Source organism: Adelges cooleyi, unplaced genomic scaffold, assembly GCF_023614345.1.
Source record: "Adelges cooleyi isolate 19-005CV unplaced genomic scaffold, UGA_ACOO_1.1 ACOO_flye_CR_arks_rails_tigmint_CR_PRNA_23, whole genome shotgun sequence".
Classification (NCBI taxonomy): Eukaryota; Metazoa; Arthropoda; class Insecta; order Hemiptera; family Adelgidae; genus Adelges; species Adelges cooleyi.
In genome coordinates this window covers 7,642,489-7,664,765 of record NW_026095893.1, presented here as the reverse complement: position 1 = coordinate 7,664,765, position 22,277 = coordinate 7,642,489, and the positions used below count along the sequence as shown (strand labels likewise).

The 22,277-nt window shown below is 34.2% G+C and overlaps 1 protein-coding gene across 2 annotated transcripts; it reads left to right on the top strand.

Moving 5' to 3' along the window:
* The first annotated feature begins 532 nt into the window (after nucleotides 1-532).
* LOC126836070 (low-density lipoprotein receptor-related protein 1B) lies at nucleotides 533-15,017 on the top strand. Of its 2 annotated transcripts, XM_050569067.1 has the most exons (10): nucleotides 533-918; nucleotides 8,325-8,724; nucleotides 9,959-10,089; nucleotides 10,163-10,406; nucleotides 10,483-10,782; nucleotides 10,994-11,168; nucleotides 11,710-11,834; nucleotides 13,172-13,282; nucleotides 13,520-13,667; nucleotides 14,824-15,017. In XM_050569067.1, exons 2-10 carry the CDS (start codon nucleotides 8,349-8,351, stop codon nucleotides 14,918-14,920), a joined length of 1,707 nt encoding a protein of 568 aa, XP_050425024.1. In that variant the 5' UTR covers nucleotides 533-918; nucleotides 8,325-8,348; the 3' UTR covers nucleotides 14,921-15,017. The 2 variants fall into 2 exon arrangements, with proteins under 2 accessions (XP_050425024.1, XP_050425023.1); XM_050569066.1 differs by lacking the exon at nucleotides 13,520-13,667 and having other exon boundaries at nucleotides 541-918; nucleotides 14,824-15,005.
* Nucleotides 15,018-22,277: the final 7,260 nt, after the last annotated feature.

The following is a 22,277-nucleotide window of genomic DNA, read 5'->3' as shown; positions in this document are numbered from 1 at the left end:
TCAATTAGTTTAATCGTTAGCTCTGTCTTCCGCACATCATAATCTCAATAAATGGCTGCCCAAAGTTACAAGACAATATACTTATTTCGTTGTCGAGTTGCTGTCTCATTTATGTAAGTTGGGTCGCTTTAGAACCTTCGTGAGTTACCAAACCGTAAATCACTCGGAGAGAAGAAGTATTCGAATTCGAATTTTGGCACGTTAGAATTCAAACTTTCATTAGACTTCACGGCCTGTTGTGGCGGACCGCGGTTTTCTTAGATGTGATTCTTAGACGCGCGTCTCGACCTGTCGGTGAACGTTGCCTCGAGGAGGAGAAGAAGTAATGAAAAAAGGTAATAATAAAAGGTATTGTCGTCATCAATGGGCTATGCTGTAAGCGGTGGGGTTGCCAGGTGGTGTGTGCGTACCGCTTGTCGTTGACGTCGTCTTATATATATATATATATATAGGTTTTTACACACAGGTGTTTTGTTGCATTTAGGAACGCGTTAATACGTCTATTCTACGGAGGGGCAAGAGCTGCAGCAGTTCCATCCGGTGCCCGTTTGGTAACCAGCCGCTAGTCAATGGTTCAGTTGTTAATTTCGCTCACGACCCACAACATCCCGCCGCAGTCCGCACCGTGTCTCGCACGCACACATACCGGCGTTTTGCATTCCACTGTCGGGTGATTTTAAATAATAAAATAATAGGTACCGTTCGTCCGTCGCAATAATATAATATTCAAACAGTGACTTCCAGTTGTATACGCGAGTTTCATATCGATCGTGTGGTGTTTGATGAACGTAGTCGGTTGTATTGTTTTTTAAATTTAAAATAATATACATATGTTTGTATTTATCAAATGATGAGAGAAACATCCGAAAGACGTATGCCGTTTTAAGATATTTAGCGACTTTCGAAGACCTGAAAAAAGTAAGAAGATGATTATTGTATTTTAATTATCAACCTACTCTGTACCTACATATGTGTGTTAGTGCTTAGAACTTGTAAGTTGTACGTTTTGTACTTATAATCTGATTGGCGCTGATGAAAATATAATATGTATAAGGCACACATCGCAAGCAAAATCCGTGGAAAGCGTGACCGATTATTACTTGCTCGGTAATTAATTAACGTTAACTAGCACGGTCGGTGGGCACCAGAGTGCATTTGCTTTGGACCGATAACGACCACGTATGCCCGATAAAACACGGATATTTACATAATATACTTAAGTACAACTTTGGTATGCTGTGTACAAAGTCCTTAGACCTCTCGTCGATCGACCTCGGTCGCCGATTGTAATGAGCTCGAATATAATTTTACCGCAAAAGGGTTAACCGGGGAAAATGTAAACGACAAATGTAATTTATTTTCTCACAAAAATAATAAATCATTGTTGTTGGTTTTTTTAAACCTAAAGGTCACGCTCATCGATCAAAAGTCATATTCAGTGTTATTTATTAAACAATGCACATAGGAGAACCTGAGGTCAGACAAGACACCTACAAAGTTCATAACTTGCCTAATATACCTAATTCATTTAACATACAGTTAATTTAATTATTATTTATAAACTACGTTAAAAAATATTTTAATAATTAAAATGTAAAAGGGACAAAATGGAACAGTCTCGTTATGCCCTAGAGTCTAGACGTTAATTTTCGAGCTAAAATTAAAAAACACTGATATTGTGTCATATCAATTGGTTATCACTGAATCATGCAACTTACCCCCGTAAAATATTCCATAGATATTATATTTAAATAACTATCGCTGACTTTGGAGGAATCCAGTCCCGACATACCGGAAGTCCTCATCTTACCTAATGTTCGCCTAGGTAAGTTTGTCCGGTTACCACCAGGTCCTCATTGATTTTGCATTAGCGTTACTTAGCCCAATTGATCCCTCCATACTTGACCTCCCGGTCATAGAATAATAGTAAAAAATGGAGAAATGCCTAGCGTGGTTGCTACATTTTTGGAAACTCAAAGTTTTTTTTGGGGGGGGGGGGGTTGGAGTTTATATTCTCCAATGTGATTTTGTCAAGACTATTACACTTACCGAGTAGAAAGTTAAGGTAATAGATACTCTTAAAGTTAAAGGCAATAGTACTTTATTTTATACGTTTAAACCTAATGGTGTTATTTGAAAAGTCATAGTTTAACACAATACTAACAATATAAGTACTAAAAAAGTATTCGGCTTAGCAGTTATTATAAAATCTTAACTTATAATTTATTTTATCTTTGTCAGTTTTACACAATTAAAAATAATAGCTCACACTTGGTGTACCATAAATTAATGACTTTCAATACTCATTCTTATATAGATCATCTGTTATAACTTTCAAACAACGTTTCCTATTAATCCAATTGAATTATTAAGTTGGATGGAAAACCCACACTGGTATACAGCAGCATACAATTTTTAAGTGATCATCATTCATTTATTTTGGTTTTCACTGTATAATTGTTGTAATGGTCTTCACCTCGTTAAAATAGTGTAAACCCTTAACTTGTCAGACCGCATCAAATATTTGTTTTCAATTTACTTTTTTTACTTTATATTAAATAAAAAGTATTTAATATTTGTTAGATCATAATTCGTACATTTCAATCAAGTATGCGTGGTCTGATAGACCGTAAGTCGGTAATTTTTTCATAGATTAACACGTTAGTACTTGGTTATTTTAGAAATTATTGAAATATATTATAATGGACCCCAATTCCAAACTCCAGCCGTAAGTGGTTTATTCTTTTTTAAACTAGTGATTAACTTAACCGTAGAAACACTGTCGTTTAGCAAGACTAGATTTTAGTAGTTTAGTGGGACATCGCAAAAACTCAAAACTAATTATCGGTTTTATTATCTTGGAGTTTTACTCTAGTAAATTTGGGTCTTTTTTAATACACTCATGGGATTATTTTCAATGCAAAATTACGTTGTGTTATCATTTTTGTTGCTAGTGGTTACTCGCAACCACTTGGTAGGGGGGTAGTGCCCTCCCCCCCCCACCAAATATGTTCATTAGCGTCTGACGTCATCGCATCTTAATTTCGAAATTATGCTGTGACCTTGTCGGGACAATAAACCCCGTTTTGTTTGAAATTCTTCTAAATCGTCGTTGGTCATCCATTATAACAAAAAAAGGGGTATTCAAACAGCAACCTAATGTAGTACACTAACGATTTGCTCGTAATTTGTGAGAATATAATTAAATACAACGTGTAATGACCTATGCCTGTGTAATTTTCCGGGCAAACGGAAACGCTGGATTGTCAAGTACAGTTACCAACTCGTCAGTCTGTAATTCGACAAACTTTATTTCGAGCCGTCGATGGTCTCGACGGTTAATACCTGGGTAATTGTAGAAAAAAAATGCATTATTGTTATTATATATAAATATAAAACAAAACTAAAAACATTACCGTGTGCTATTCTCATGGCGCGGCGCACGCATGAACCATGTGTTGTGTAGATAATAGCCTGCAGGTGGAACGGAATCGCATGTTAAATATTAAAGCGATAATTGATTTTCTGTCTTTTGATCGAAACAACAGCACGGTTGTAACTTGTGCACTGCGCAGAGCCCTGGGGGACGTGACACGTTTGACATTGGCATCACATGAATATTTATTGGTATTATGTGTCATTTAGTATGCATTCTACATCGTGATAATACATAAAAGGAATCCGTGCTGACATTATTTGGCAAGGAAATTTTTATTTTTATAAGAAAAAGACTTAAAAATCCATCTTATAAATATAAGACTTAATTAATTTATCAACTGAAAATAGGTAGATACTTACTCAAAAATAAACGTTCTGTTACATTACCATAATCGAAATTCATATATTGGTCTGTTCATCAGTCACATGGCTGAGAAAATGAGTCCTAATTTGATGGAAAACGGCAGTTTAATTCAATGATATCTGTGAGTGATTTATTAAAAAACATTATTTTCATAAACATTTTGTAGTTAGTACAAAAGATAGGAAGTGTACAGCGTTATCGTAATACGTTGTCGGCATCTTAAAATTGTATTATTTATATTGTGCATGGACTATTGGGTCCAACGATGAATACTTGTGAAAATAGGTGGGTACCTACTGCATATACCAAGAGAATAACAGTGGTATGGCCTACCTGAGCGTCTAAGACCTATTTGCTTTAAATATTATTTACGGTTCTTGACATTTTATTTTAATAGAAAAAATAAAAATGTATTTTTAAAGCCACAGCTTCCTACGTGGCTCGATTTTTATTTAATAATTTTTTTCTAAGTCTTAAAATCTTAAAAATAGTAAGAGGTTGTACCGACTGCTATTTATTATTATTGTTTGGTCCAATTTGTTTTTTATTTCATAGAAAAAATGTTTTGTAGCAGGTAATAAAAACATAATTGTATCTAATTTTCTTTGAAATCCGAAGGGCATCTTAGTGATGGTTCAAGAAAATGACTTGTCACGTTGTCAAGCAGCAGCCCTTACCGTCAAATTTTCAAGTACTTTAGCCATTTACGACTACTGCAGCTATTAGCAATAAGCATCGGGTCCGATTTGAGTTATGGAGAGAGTTGTGGAGAGGTGCTCGTTTTTTTATCTATTCGATGTGTATACTACACTTTGATCGATCAATATAAAAATTATTATTTTTTTTTAACAGAGGAAATCAAAAACGCGAAGGCTTCTTATTACCATTATTATTATGATGTGATGACTTGTGTATTTGTTTTGTCGACTGTGTTGTGTTTGATCCCGTCGTGACTAGTACACGGGTAGCAACAACAGTTGTAGCAGTAATAATAGAAAATCAATTAGTTTATTATTATTGTTTACAAATTACACGGTACTCGAATATTTTTTTAATAATAATAAGTACACTACGACTACTATACGCACTTAGTTTCGATTACGTCCATCTCCGCTGTATATTTTCAAATAATCATAACGAGTATGCGCGTTTGCCCGTGTAATTACTGGGTGGTTAATTAGTTTTCCTGTGATTACTCGAAGACGCGGTAGGGGTGGTAGGTCACTCGTGCAGGAAGTTATTCCGTATAATAATATAATCTATATAGGTATAGATTTCTAAATTATAATCATAACGCTAATAATATATCATGTTAAGACTTTTGATGACGAGGATCCAATGGCTTATGTGTTACATAACGGCCCGGTTGGTTTCCACTTTACACACACATACAGACGATAGCGCCTTATAATAATATTTAAAAAGTTACCCGAATAACATGTGAAAATGTACACCCATTGTATGTGCCCGTTCACACCGTATTTTACACGTCTTTCTACTTAACGGACACACAATGAAAGTGATGATTACTTAGCATAGTATAATACAAAATACTTTAGCACACATACACTCGATCGACGGTAACGGTTAAACTGTACAATACTTTCTACACGTGCGTTATAATATATACGCGTTATTGTTGTCGAGATAAAGTCCACATTTCCTTTTGAAGTCATTATGAGCCGTCGCCAACCTTCAGTTTATACAATCTAATTATTTAGTTAACAATATTAGTAATTGAATTACCGTGCAAGGCATCGACACTGGACAGTCTGCTTTCTCATAAGACAACCTAACATGTATGGGATTTGAGCTTTTTAATAATATAATACTCGATTGACATTATTTATAAAATTGGCAGATCCTAATTTATACCGCATTTTCCTACCTACAGCACTTATTGATCAGTGTATTAATTCTGTTTTATCATTTTATAATTAAATTAATGTTATGTTATTTAGGCCTCTCTCCTCACTATTATGTACTATTATACCTTCTAATGTTGTATAATATGTCTTGTGAGTTAGGGAAATGTATTTTTCGGTTCAGAATATTTCAAGTGGTTTTCCATAAACAAGGCGGGACACGTCGCATATTGATACAGTGTCATCGTGCTATGTTGGCACTTGGCAGGTTCGATAAAGTTAATACACGTTTATTAAATATATTATATACCATCGTCGGTCGACACTCGACAGAATATATGCGAACGACTAATGAAGTAGATTTTTTTCTCATATTATTCTCGTGTTCATACTTAATGGTACGTCGAGGGTAATTTTTTAGTTTCCCAAGTTAAAACGTGTTCCCTGTACCGGTGCACTTAACGAATGGATATAATATCTTAAATACATAATTTTAACTACAGCCGAGGAGAAAAAAAAACTATTAAACGTAAAACATACAATATCACTCTGTTTATTGTGTGTGTGTGACTGTGTGTATAATATATTGACTCCGTTAAATGTGTTATTTATGCAAATCCCCGTGTACCATTGGCCGCATAGACAACGTTTATATTATTATAATGCGTACCTGCGACGTGTGGGCTCATTCTTACTTAGGTGTATAATATACCCGTACCTGTATTAAATACGTATCTAATGTTTTCGTTGGAACAGTCTCTCACACACCCACGTGAAAAATTCCATATTTACTATCGTTATTATTATTATTATATATGCCGGCGCACACCGGTCGACAACACATGTTTTATTTTTTCTATCTATATACACGGCTTGAGCAAAGCACGATTTAATGATCCATTGAAAATAATAATAATGATAATAAACTCTACAATGGCGTCGTTTGATGTTTCATTCATATCGATCACCGGACAAAACGAAAACATATTAATAAATATATTATGCGACGTGTCCGGTGGAAAAATAAAAAAATTAAAAATAAATAACAATAATACTCATTGCCTCCGGCGTCCAATACCGGTGCGGTGCATCACGCGTGTGTTGTATTCCGTTCAATGAATAGGTTTACCTGTTAAAAAAAAAAGTCACCGAGCTGGCGCCGTGTAACCTGAATACTGAATACTCTATCCCATATAATAAAGGTAGAGCGCAAAATCCAAAACGCGGTACTCCTGGCTGCCCAAGAAGCGCATATGAAAGTAATGCCTTTTGGTTTCTGCGCACCATCTTTCTTACATGGGATAAAGTATACAACCGTCACTCCATGGGAAACAGAACAACCGGGATGTATTTGAGAATGACATTTTTCGAGTTGGTTCGATAGCTCCTAGCGATGGAAATGTTATTTAACTCCCTCGCTCACGTTGACGCAAAGTAATCAATTCATTCGTCGAAAGGTTATGGGAGGTTGCGGTAAAAGACAATTTATTTTAAAGTTACAAACTTCGGGCAACCTTTTTTTTTTAAAAAAAAATTTACTAATTGTCAGAGAACCAAAGCAAACAAATTTGATTATCAATTTGTGTACAGCTCAAAAAAAAAAAAGCACCGGTAGTTAAAAATATTTAGTTTTTTGGGCACTTTGTGATTTTAAGGGAGTAGGTGTGAACTTTTAAACTTTTGCTCAATAAAGTACCTTTAAGCCTCAAGGTAGAATTTCTGATCTACATACTTGCTACGTAAAGAAATGGGATTTTAGCCGTTTAAAAAATATTCCGGGTAGACACAAAAAAAAAAATATAAATAAAAAAATATCACTGTAAAAATAACAAGTAGTACTAGGTTAAAGGGATTTGAAAGAGCTATTTATTAAGAGGCAAGGGATATAGGCAATATTTAGCCATTTTATATTTGTCGACTTATTTTTAGGTGAACAATTATTAATTTTTTCTATTTATAAAACGTTTAATGTTATTATTCTTTGAGTTATGGCAAAAGTTTGACAAAACAATTTCAATTTTTGCTGATCGATCCCCGATGATTTGATTTTGATAGCGAACGCTGTTTTGAACGTCTTACCATGTTTACTTTGGATCCTACGAATAACTTTTTCCATTTATTTATCTGAAGAAGCGTAATGCCTACGTTGAATATTTGTAAATTTTTACATTTTTAAAGTCAAATTTTGATAATGATCTAAAGAAGACAAGAATTGCTATGGCGTAAAACTATAGATTAAATATACTAGTATATTTATTATAGTACTACTAATATATTAATATACTAGTATATTTATGAGAAGTGGCCGGTGGCGTATCCAGGACTCGGGAGTTTAAGACTGAATACAGGAAACATTTAAAAATAATCTTAACTCCTTTCTTTCTTCTACCAAATCAAATAATAATAATAATATTAAATAGAATGTAACGGTATTCAGTTAGTAAACAGTTGCTACTGCACAATGTCAACCGAGAACAGTTTCTCACTGACCTTAATATGTCTATAAAAAACCTTAGATACGTTCCTTTTGTGATGTAAAGCTATCCTAATCCAAGGAAATTGATCCGTAGTGGGCTCTGGGCATGTTGTTATTATTGCTGTATGTTTGTTAAGTCGGCGGTAAAAGGTTTTTTTATTTTTGAATATTTTGTCCACAGAGAAGCTACAAGGAATACGACGTCATGGAAAACCCAGCTTACAACCCTGAGGAAGGGCAGCGCATGGCCAATGAGTGCCTGGCCGCAAGGCTATTGTCCGGTAAAGACAACGTGGCGGCCAGCGGAGGCACCGCGGTGTCCACCATCTACGACCCACGCGCTTACGGCACCACCGTGATTACGCCCACGCCGGGCGCATTCCAACCGGCCGCTGCCCGAGAACCGGCCAAGAGGTGTACCTGCTGGCAACCGCCTTCGGACATACCGCATTTGCATAAGTGCAATTCGCCACCCAGGACCATGTGCCACACCAACATGTTCGCCCTGTACACTTTCCTGTTCTTCGCCGCCCTCATATGTCTAGCCACCAGCATACTGCTGTACATCACTCGAGTACAAGGTACACCACGTCATTGAGATGATAATAATACTATGTTTCATGATTACGATTATTTTTATTGTAACCTATACCTACTCTCGTGTTGCATAATCTGCACCCCCCCCCCCCCCTGTAGTAGTTATATTGTACGCGACAGTGTTCGGTATAAACTATAATTCGATTTTGACTGAAACGCACAAAGAAAATAATAATAATAAAGCACCACACATGGTATAGAGGTATACACTGCAGTTGTGCTGGTATATCCAGGTAGATTGATCGTTCGATTGTGTGTTGTACACAACGCATAGAACGGTACGCGCCTGGAAACGTTGCGATAACATCTTTTTAATACGTCGTTTGTACCGCGTGTAATGGTAGACTGAATGCCGAATTTGATTTTTTTCTATTCATTCTTCATTGTTATTTCTGTAATTCAACCGATGATACCATTGACGGAACGAAATTGACCGTGAAAACAATATGGGGTTTTACGAATCGTTATTATTAGCTGTTCATTCAGGGAGGTACACGGTCGTTCATCTACGAAGAAAAATATAAGATACGGCCGACCAAGTCAGGGTTTAACTTCGAATTAGGTACCCGTCATGTCAGTCGATTCGTTATTAATAGATTAGCGTTTTTGAAACGTCACCGACGATTGTGTGAACGCTGGTTTTTTACTTTTGCTTAATTCGTCATCGTATTCTGCGCGGGTCTATTAGCGCATCATGCGCCATCCGGTAGATATGCGCCTTTTCTAGATATCACGATGAGTTGAAAACGTTAACATATCTCTCCAGGCATGTTCATTATTTACATCGAATCGGCATTCGGCTGGCTGAGTTATGTCAGGTTATTCGTTTGCAGAATAAATACCTTAATTATAGGTTTACTAGACTAAAGTCATTGGTGTAAAAAAACCTGACTAAAAATTTGTATTATTTGTTTCAAAAATGTTCTCCGACAAAAAAAGGAATTATAGCAGTCTGGGTTTTTTTTAGATACAGGCGACCGATGATTTTTGGTCGTTTCGGTCATTTGGATTAACTTGAATTTATAGTTATGCACCTCGTACAACAATTATTAGGTACGGTTACCACTAATCTTGAGGTATACGGTACAGACATGTAAATCTCTTTAACATTCCAAACCACTAATCTGGGGGTCCGAGTAATAGTGAACATGTAACCCTAACCGCACGTTAAACATGGCTTTTAAACATTTTTTTATTTTGTCGTTTATTTTTTTTTAGTCCCACACAAAGATAAAATCCCATTGGTCGTAGAAGGAGAGTTCCAGATTACAAACATTCCGTACACGATTGGCTTTGTGAATAGAAATTCTACGGAATTTTTGGCTTTAAGCGCCCACATAACCGCTCAGGTAACTTTCGGTTTGGAATATTGGTTTTCATCGTTCAAGAACATATTTCTTTAACGTGGCTCGTTTTATATAGCTGGACGAAACGTTCAGAAACAGTGAACTATTTCTGTGGTACGACGGTTGTGAAGTAACCGACCTGAGTCCCGGTCATTCTAAAGGCGTTCAGGCTCAGTGCGAGATAAAATTCTTACAAGAACCCGAGTCAGCCATCGGTATCGGTCAGATCGGCATCGCTTTTTTGAAAACTCTTCGAATTCAGCATGGACACACCTGGCTGGGAAATTACAGCGTCGACGTGCAGTCAATCGGATTCCAAGGTGAGCATCGTCACAGGGGTAATGACATAAACTATACTTCATTGCAACGGCGTTTATTATTTATAATTGATTGCAGTGAGCGGAGAATTGGGCGTGTGGACCGAATGGTCCGAGTGGAGCGGATGCGAGGATCCGGGTGATTACGTGGCCACCAGGACAAGGAAGTGTCTGACCCGGGATACTCGGGAGCCCACTAGTGTCGACCGATGTTTACTCATACCTGGCAACAAGAGTGACTTGGACTTGATGCCTTGCAGGATATACTTGTCACAAAACTCGGATCTGGACGAATACTTCACTGTGCCGCCGCCAGTATCCACCTCCACGAACAAACCCATTGTAGAGCAAGCGCCTACCAACAAAGTCACCGAAAACGGTAAGTGAATACTTGTCTTTCTGAACGGTATACGTCATGTTGTCTTCATCGTTATAATATATAAGACTTTAATAATTTATAGACACGCATATTTTAGTATTACTATAGTTTAGAATATAATTATTATGGCCGTTAAATATTAATAAACGGGTTGATATAATTCTCTCGGTTTTAATTTGTTTAATACAATGTAAATTACATATAATTTCAGTGGAAGACAATTGGATTTGCGACGAGTGCAAAGAAGACGAGGTATGTTTGGCGAACCGAGATGAAGGAATTCTGCAGTGTTTGCCGAGCTTAGACATCAAAGACCTGACCGGTTGCGGAGGCCATTGCGGAGTAAACACGCAATACTGCCAAAACATACACAGGAACGCATACACGTAAGAAGAGAGTTGATTAAAAAATATTTGTATCTTATACGGAATGATAATAAAAATATTAATAACTGTTCGAATAATCGAAAAATAAATTAATATGTTTTATCTTCCTTTTTTCCACATACCATCGGGGACTAATTTAAACGTTTCTATCGCGGCAGTAGCCGTCTAATTACTATTATTACATTAGTTTGAATATAAAAAAAAAAATGGGTAAAATAATAACACTAGAGCGAAACTGGTTTCCCGAAGATATTCGTCGGCACCTTCATCTGGACCGATTGATTTGTAAATTGTAATCAATTTTTTTATTTCTTTCCTCACCGACCGGTCACCGGTAATTTACGGATGTCGCTTTCTTTTTCAGTCTTGTTTTATTACACGAATTAATTATTTTCAGTATTACATAAAAAATAAATCACGTAATTTTCCTTATCGTCCGTCGCTTGGCCATTAAATTATAATAATGTAACACGCTGCGATCGTATAATATCTTTATTTTTAATTTCAACCTAATCGAACAACATATAATTTAAACCAACAGTTGTGTGGATACGTCGTCATGTTCCAAAAACGAATTTGAATGCGGTAACCGCATATGCATACCCGACAAGTCCAGATGCAACGGTACTTACGAATGCTTGGATCAGTCCGACGAAAAAGATTGTGGTGAGTACTCTTTACATTATAGATTCCATCTGGGACTGTTTTTAAAATATCGGAAGCGAAGGGTACCTAACGATGTAACATTAACGAACAACTAGATTCACAATTTACAAAAATAATTTGAATAAACTACTCGAACAGAATCGGTCCACCTGTTCTGAACAAACTGTCGTGTAAACTTAAGCATTTCAGTATGTGTAATGGGAAACTAGTAGTGACAAATCAATGGTCATCAGTGGAACTCACCTTGTCGTGGTGGGGAGGGGGGCTCGCGGGCTCTTAATTGAGTCTGTGCTTGGTGGTCTCAGGTACTAGAGCTGGCCCTCACTTTAATTAATCGCGGTCGGCAGGTTTAGTCCACCTGCTAGCACTTAGCCAACGGTCCACGAGAAGGAGATTCCTTAAAAACCCAACAACGAGAAGGACACTCTAAACCAACCGGTTAGGTTTTTTGAATAGATTTGGCGGCCAAACTGTCGTTTCTAACGATCTCCTGGCCTGGTTACATGCAACTCAATTCAACCCAACTCAACCGAATCCCAAAACGACCCCTATCACGGTCACTCGACAAAGAATCTCCAACATTGATACCAAATTTCTTAATCTGATAGCTTAATATTATTTAACTACTGTTACTCATATCATCTGTAAATTGTTTTATATGTTATCACTTATCTCATTATCATTATTATATACCATTATATTGCATGTAACGACAGACCTTACGTATAAAGGGTCATCAGTGTAGTTGACGATTATTATATACATTTAAATTCATGAGCCGATACAAAATTATAAAATGACAATTCGTAGGGTGAGAACGGCGTATCCAACTTGATAAATACTTTTAACCATCTGGAAGAATCATTTTAAATTAGTTTTTGTTCAATCTACCTTTGGAAGTTAATATAAAGTCATTTAATTTATTTTATTTTGTAGGGCCTCTTAAATTATTTGGATTTATAGAAAAACTACTACTGAGAAATTCTACTGTAAAATAATCGTCTACCCTTATTCTGTCTCTTTATCTTCATAACCGAATGATCTATCCGGCACAGCTTCTCCGTTTCAGAAACTATACTTTCACACCCTCCTACTGTTAGTGCTATTTCACACGTGCATTTCAACAAACATAATTAGGCTACCTACTATTTGCTTTCGATTTTGATCTGCTTTAATCAACGCCCGCAACTCACTTCAATTTACACCACTCTGATTTCTAACCTGTCTACAGTTTTACACAATCTGGCCTGTCGCCCAAATTGACACCTTTCCGTCATTCAACACACCCGTTAAATAAATTACAGTAAGGAATAAATGTAATTGATGTATGTTTGTAGAATGTAATCCCGAGACGCACTTTCAATGCAGCACTCAGTGTTTGCCAAAGACGAAAATGTGTGACGGCATATTGGACTGCTGGAACGGCCACGACGAAATGAACTGCACCCGTAAGTGTTCTTATTTTAGTGCACAAGTAATATTTATGTGTATAAGACAATAACATTTTTTCGGGGGATGTCCAATATTTAATATGTCAATAATTAATTTTAAACACGTCGTTGCGTGTTTGACAATTTAAAAAAAAGATTTCTTATACATTTTGTACATTTATCAACGTTTGGTGTTGCTCTAGTCACTCGTCAAATCTAAAGTAACGAGTCGATAATATTGATTTTAACGTTTAGATTGCGAAGAGGGTAAATTCGCATGTAACACGAACAACGAGTGTGTTAGCTTGCATCAATATTGCGATTCGTATCCGGACTGCACGGACAAGTCGGACGAACCGATAGGATGTGACGGGCCCTGCAGGAATAACGAGATAACTTGCAGGTAGTGCGAAGAAACGCCAAAGGTTGCCCGAGTTTTGTTTTGCTCTAGTGTAGACACGCGAAAGATTCAACCTTTTTTTTTGTTTTTGTACTGATTGGCACGTAGTAAAGTAATTAAGAAGAGATTCAAGGTGGCAGTTGCGCACAACTTTGTTTAGCTTCATATGCATATTACACAGTTGAATTAAATCTTACACATAATTGCGATAGAAGTAACACTTTATGTACAAAAATCACAAGTACAAAAGTCAAAAGTTGGCCCAGCATAATATGTTTGGTATTTACCCAAAAATATAGGGTTTGCAGGGTTAATGAATACCCAAAAAAATTAATTGGGTCGTGATTTTTACAAATAAAGGGATATTACCAACTCTGACAATAGTTAGTCATTTAATTGTACACCACGCGACTTAATGTAGTAGCAAATGTGTAATTGCTGAGTAGTAAATGTATGAAGTACCAAAAGCGAAACACAATTTATTGTAAATTCGTGTGTACAGTGTATGTTGTGTGATAGAAGAGAGAATAAAGTACTGTACGGTTTGGATTTATGTTTGCTTGTGATAACATAAAAAATTGATAGTTTAACAGATAAGACAATGTTAGAGTAAACGGTAGTCGGTAGGAGGATACCTAGGATCATAAAAGTGTGTTGAGACTGGAGTGCCTAATGGTTAGTGGGTAAGGACATAGTGACGGGCAAAGAAACTCGGATGAAAATTAAGAACAATGCCGCTGGCAGTTCTATTGGGTTTTGTAAAATAACAATGGTATTGATATAAGATGTGAAATGAAATAGTGGGCTGATGTCATTAAGAAAACCCGTATGTAGGTCATTGAGAGGAAATGAATGAACGTGGCCAAAGTTTGCGTGAGGGACTGCAGGTGATTTGAATCGTTTAAGTACTATGGAGTTTTAGAAACGCGCTACTGATTTAGATTGTTTTTAAATCTGAAAAAACATTATTTTTGAACGTTACTATAATAATTTTGCTGTTGAATTAGCCCGCATTTATCACCAGCTGTACACATAGACATATAATTTATTTCAAATTTACTTGTATCGTTGGTTGTTGTTCGAAGCGAATTAATCGGTTTAAAATTGTTGGTATGAACAATAATGGAAAATATATAATGATCATTTTTTTGCGTTTCAGAAATGGCCGATGTGTAAACATTTTGAAAATTTGTGATGAACTAGAAGACTGCGGCAACGAATCTGAATATAATAAAACGTATTGTCAATTTGTGTGAAAAAAACTAATATTATTTTATATACTTTCGTACATATTATATACATATTTTTTTGCAAATGTTTTTATATATTATTATTATTTTATATATTATTTGTTATTTTATGTTGTAAATTTGCTATTTATTAATTATACTAAAAAAACAATAATAACAAGTTGAATATTTTATTTAAACTTGTTAGTAAGAACCACAAACACATTATTGATATAATAACATCTATTATATCACATCTAAATAATACACTCTCTAAAAAAAAAATACATTTTCAAAAATGTTTATTTTTTTGAAAGTTGGAGTTGTTTAAAAAAGACCAAAAAGGTTTTTTTTATAAAATATTTAATTACGTATACAAATACTGCAGTATTAATATAATACTAATTTTATTGTATTATTATTATAATATTACTATAATATTAACTTACTAATAAAATATAGTTAATAGAGTATTTTAAACTGCTAAACAGAGCCTTCAAAAATTGCATAATGTTAAAGTATTTGTTTTTACTTTTTAGATTAAATCATCTTAAAACATAGCATCTTTACTGTCATAAAATAAAAAAAAGGAATTATGTTGTAGAGAGTCCGTTAATAGATTTAACTCTATAATAAAAAATTAGCCATTAGAGTACTGCTGAAAAAAAATGTTAAGCACTTACGGTTTTTAGTTAATAAGTAATAACTATTGCCTAGTGCCTACAATAATATTGCTTACAATAAATATAATATGAAATATTGCAGTTACTAAATGATCAAAAATTACTAGCGTTTTTTTTTAGGAATTAGGATAAATGTTTGACAATTACTCGTTTCTGAGAAATTGTATATAATGTACTTACCTTTGTATATTGTAAGGGAAACTTAATAGTCCCGTAGTTGTTAAAAATACAAAATTATATATGAAATATTAAAAGCCAATCTATTACAATTCTTAAACAATAACAGACGAATAGACAACAATGATTTTTATGTGTTTATATGTTTTTTTTTTTATAAAAATAGTTTGTTAAAATATTCATTCTCTAACGAAGTCATTGTGAGCATATAAATTGAAAGGAATTATAAGACCAGAAACTATGTAACTCAACAGATATTAAGAATAATTAAAAATATATAAATGACCATACACTAATATTTATTTTTTTATAAATATTAATTTACTGAAAAACTCGAGGAAATATAATGTATAAAATGAACGGCGAAAATGTTTAAGCGCAGATATGTATCACAATTGCATAGCCAAAACGCCGTTGTATGTATTATGAACGTGAATATGGTCTTATTAAACGGTCATTAAATACATATATATATAATATTTACTTGTTAATTACATAGAATAGTAAATACAACTCAACGGCATCATTTTATATGATTAATTAATCAGCTGTTTTTAAAGTGAATATAACTAACAATTTATCAAAAACAAAAAAATTAATTAAAAACGGCATTCTCTAATAGACCACTAACATATCATGTTATTATATATTTTTTTGAAAATTTTTTCAACACATCAAATGTTTATATTATAAATTAATTGTAATTAGATAAATAATAAAAATGTATTAAATAGAACATACAAATTTCTCAATCAAATTAGAATGAGTGTTGTGAATTTTTGAAATAAAACGCAACTTTCGACCATTCAGTAGGCATATACCTATATTGTAATAAGACTATTTTTTAAAATCCTTAAAGTATCTTAATCATAATGCTGGAATTGATTAACCATATATGTAAATTTGTCTATAGTGATGTGAACATTTTCACTTTAATTATTTATTTAATATTTTATTAAGATAATTTGCATTCCAATGCAGTCTAATAAAGTATCGATTTATGATAAAAATAAAATTGAAAAAGTTCAGCAAAAATGCTTCAAATTTATTATTTGATTAAAAATACATAAAGGGTGTGCCATAAAGTGCAACTTTTAAAAAAATAATAAAACAGTTACATATTGATGAAAATAACATCTCCTATTTAATTGTGGAAAACAATGTCTGGCATATGATCACCTTCACTGAGTCGACATGTGTTGACGCGCTCGATGAAATAGGCGGTGACCGGCACGACGGTAAACAAAATTCGTGTTTTTTCACTAAAGTAATACATATTATGTCTAATGTCAATCAATATTAATATATCGAAAAATTGTTTTTTAACATGGAACATGCGTTAGCCTTGGCCTCTCAGCTCGGAAATAACACAAAAAAATCGACACACACAAAATAGTCTATCTCACACACCGAGTGGACTACGGCCTGGTTCCTCTTTCCTTTTTTGAATATCGGCCTTGTCTTGTTCTTGGTCCCGCTTTGCTCATTCTCAGCTCTGGGTTTTGCCTAGGTATCATGGTCGGAGTATCATTGGGCAGCATGGCTGCACCCAGTGGTCCACTCCGCTTAATAATGACGGCGTGGATACGGGCTTGAGCAGGCCTACTTCTGTTAAGATTGATTTGAATGCACCGGATTATTTTGATGTGGTCGGTCCCTGTGCCTCTTGCCTCGGCAGTCAACACTACTACACATATTATGTTGCACGACTGAAATGGGCGTAGCGGTCCTCATTAGGTCTCAACTATTCAATTTACTCCTTAGTAAACGGTATCAAAATGCGATATTATAGATTAGGAGCATCTAAATTAATTGTGATAATATTTTGTGCTAACAATAGTGATAGAAGTATTTGGTTTATTATTAGTTTTTACTTTTAAGGTAAATTTGAAAGGCTACATCTTGACAGCCAAAAAAACCTTGCAAAATTGGTTACCATATATTATTACTCTCATTACCTGATTATACCTTAGGAACTTTCTTGTATCGTGTAATGTATTACTAAATTAAAATTATAAAAGTTAATTAAATTAATGTATTAATGTACAATAATCTGATAACTTGAGTGATTTTGAAATTTAAAAAATAAGTCATTAATAACATTTTTAATGTTAATTTATGCCTTGGAATGGTTAATGGTATGTGACACGGTTGTGTGCGATTATTTTGATAACTCGCCGTACAATATTTGTAGACTAAAATCATTACAGTTAAAATTATAACCTCTATACTTAAATTTTGTAAAAATAAAATATGTATTATACTTATACATGTACACAGATAGACACAGTCCCTAAATGCCCAGAGACCCTGTTCGTCTCTTTTGTCATAGTTCACTAGATCGACCTTAAGCAGGCAGGTAGTTAGAATTTAGATAATATATTGAAGAGCCTATATAATACCATTCACACACGCCACGGGCTAAAATCGATACAATAGCTTAAGGGACAATTTTGGGTATCTGTTTTTTCTGAACTATTCCTTGCCTTATTTTCAAGGTACCAGTTAATTTCCCGTTAGGACATTTCTAAAATGTTTTGATATTCAAATTTTCGATTTTTATACAATGTTATAAAAGTGTAGGTATTTATTGTGTATACTATTCTCTTTTTTTTTATTATAGATATAGAATTTAGGATTAGATATGATAGAGGATTGGCTGCCTTTAAAAACGAAGCGTACTTGATGCAGCTAAAAATTAAAAGCGATTAACGTTTCAGTTTGAACGAATGAGAAACGACAAAAAAAGTGCAATTCAATACAATATATTATTATCGTTTAAAATGTTATCTTGGTCCCATTACACAATATCAGTGGATTTACACAGTGAGGCTGGTATAATGTTGTAGTCTAATGGATTCGACGATTACACAAATTGTTGTGGACGTATTTTAGTTAGGACACTACCATTAGCATCATTAGACATTGTCACCATTCATGATTTATGACTATACATTTTTGAGGTTTTTTACGACCTAATATCCAATAGTGTCTGGTGATAAGTTAAACCGGACAGTCCCTTGGATAACGATAGTACCATAATTTCTAAAACTGTAAAACATTGTGCGAAGTGGAGTGCATTTGTCATGGTAATTTAAAAATCTGTTTAAACAAGCTAAAGCGATTAACTGCATCCATAAGAAAGATAACAACCCAATTAACTAATAGCGTTTTCCATCAGACTGCACTAGTCTATACTGGTGTACACAGTTTGCATGATAATGATTAGTATCACCAGTGCTACTGCACTGATAACGCACATTCCATGTACTGGTTGAGTGTAAATTTTATCCACACGAGTGCAGAAAAACGACACCGTGAATTTCTCGATAGTGTCAAAAAGTTTATTATATTATCATAACATCAAACATGTTCTACTCAATATTATCACACACCAATGGAGGTATAGTGTTCACCAGTGGTGTGTGATGTCACTGTCCGTGTGTAGTGCAAATAAATTAAACAGAAGTGTCCATAGGCGCTATAACCAAGTAGGGGGGTGGTACTTCCTAAGACTAAAAATAAATTAAAGAAGAACTGATTCTTTATTTTTTGTAGGTTTTTTTATCTGAGGTTTTCATAAAATCTTTTTTAGATATTTCGTAGTTATTAGTATTTAGTATACAGTGAACTGAGAAGTGAAAATAAGTGTACTGAGTGTTTTTTTTTTAAATTATGGGCCACTCATTAGGTTCATATATCTTACTGGATTTGATTAATAATTTAATTGTGTTTTTCATAGAGTTTTTACTTAATGTGATCTCAATTTTCCACAATATTTTATGTTCCTACGCCCCTCCCAAACTAATTATTTTCATACTAACTTTTGAAACTTAAATGGTAACAATAAATGTTTAAATTGAAAATAATGTACTAAATTTTGACTGGTCGGTAACCAGTTTTCGATAACTATTTTTAAAGTTATTGAAGTTTTAAGTTTAGGGCAGAAGGAAAGGTGGAGTGTAGTATTATTTTTATCTGCGCGCATTTCCCCTCTGCCTTCCTTTTAAAATATTATAACTATAAAAAAAGTTAAAAACTGGTAATCAAATAGTCAAAGTGTTAAGTAAAATATTCTTGATTTAAAAGTGTAATATACTATACACCGTACCATTTAAGTTTAAAATTTGCTATCAAAAACACTAATTTGGGTGGGGGGTTGGAACATAACAATTTGTGTAAAATTGAGATCACATTATATATTATAAACATTATTAAAAAAAAAAACAATTTTATTTTTAAGTAAACCCACTGAAATATTGAGTGGCCCATGTTAAGAAGAATCACTCTGTATATATCATTTGAGATGCCATTAGTCATATAAAACTTACAGCAAAAGTTTGCTTAATTATTTCAAATTAATCTCAAATTAATTCTAACCCCCTTTAAAGTAGACACTTTTTGATTATTAAACACTTTCTCCTTATAATCGACAGCGGAAACCCAAGTTATAAAGGACTTCGCAACTGAATTATAGATTTGGGCTGTTGGGAGTATTCGGGATATTTATAAGGTTTTAGGTGTCTTCTCTTTTCCTTATCGTTTACTCCCCAACTATATTGTTTCGTCTAAAATATAAAGATACAATACAATTTAAGATAAATGACAATACTTAACTTTCAATATTTGAATTGCTAGATCCTATAATAATCGTTGGACAGTTATTGATCATTATAAATTGTATCACTATTGAAATGTTAAATTAATGGTTACATTAAGTGATAAGGACCATTACGAGACCATATTTCTCATTAGGCGCACGAGCCTATGCCCCCCTATAAAATAAACAATTGCTAATAGATTTCCTTATTTTATAACCAATACAAAATTATAATATAAAATGCAAACTAAAAACAAACAAAATTTGGATTGTGTAGTATAGATTGTATTAGGTCGTATGACTTAAACAGGTTTTAAGTATCCCAACACAATATTATTCAAAATATTTAAGGTTCAGTTTTCCTTATTGTATGATTATACAATACAAATTGGTATTATTGCATCAGACCAATGTCCTTTTTATGGGTGGAAAGTAACTATAGTGCCCTATGTAGAGAGGAGGAATTTTGGCTGACTTCTTGAGTTATAGGAAGTAACAGCTATATAAATTAGGCTAAGTAAGAAATAAAATTACAGAATCAAAAATGATTTTTTATACGCTTTCTGGAGTTGCTTTGTGCTTTTCAAAAAAATTGGGGTTGAAATTTGATAAGTACTATGGGTCACAGCTATGATGATAATTAAATATTATTTTGATAATGTCTGCCTTTCAAAAACATCGATATTGTTTCTCAATCAAGTGGTTTCTAGTAGTATTAATATAATATAAATGAAGAAATAATGTTGGGGAGGTATCTATTTAATTAATTATGAAATGATGCCGTCAAAGATATCTTTAGCTTATGGTTCACGTTGCTAAATCAGGCCATGCATTTTCTGTGTGCTCTCTTAAGGTACCTGTACACTGTAGAGTAAAATCTAGGTAGAGTAGACTTAGTCTAGTTAGACTGCTCTAGCTGTGTATGTACACTATTAAGAAATTTGCTCTGGTTAGAGCAGTCTCTGAGAGCGCGTAGAGCTAATCTACCTAGATTAGTTTATGACCTATGTACATTTGTACATGATATTTCTGCCGAGAGCATTTAGAGCGTAGTTGATGACAATACTTCATACAAAAAATGTCGGACCGAAAACGTTTTGCAACTGCAGTTGTAGCGTATAATTTAATTAAAAAAAAAATCAGGAAACTTAAAAAAAGAAATGAACGAAGAGGTTGTGGGTAAGAAATTGCACCGAAAATTGTGAAACTTTCATTTGGCCTTTAATTGTCTGTCTCTGTATTCTTTCAACAACTGAACAATTCCAAAGTCCAAGAAACGATTCAATGAGTTCTATTGATATGTTTTCTGTCCCACACAAAATCACTCATCGTACATTCATAAGAAAATATTAAAAATTACAACTTGAAACAATTACTTATAATAAAAATTACAATGAAAATTATATACTTATATAAACAATATCAAAAAAAAACTGTACACGTACAGGTCAATTGTTGATATTTGCCTGCGCTCTATTTACTCTATTTAGCATGTTGAATAGACCTAGACTACTCTAGCTAGAGCGTCTTATCTCTGTGTACACTGTCGATTGTTGTTTACTATATCTAGAGTTTGTTGGTCTAGCTAGAGTTTAGAGAGGCAACTGCTAGAGTGCTCTAGGTGTTGTGTACACTGACTAAGCGTAGAGACCTCTAGCTAGAGGTACTCTACGAAAAAATTCTACAGTGTACAGGTACCTTAAGGGCTGTGAATGTCTCATTAGAATTGTTTCCTTGTTGTCCTTTACACGCCATTGGCTTTTGTCTCGTGAGCCAAAATCGCGACGTGCTGGTTTCCCCCCCCCCTCCACTCACTTATTCGAAGCCAGCAAAACCAACGTTCCATCGGCACTCGTACGACAGCCGCCGCCCGCCACCATTTATGTTTGTACCTAATATTTTATTGTTGTTGTTACCTGTTACC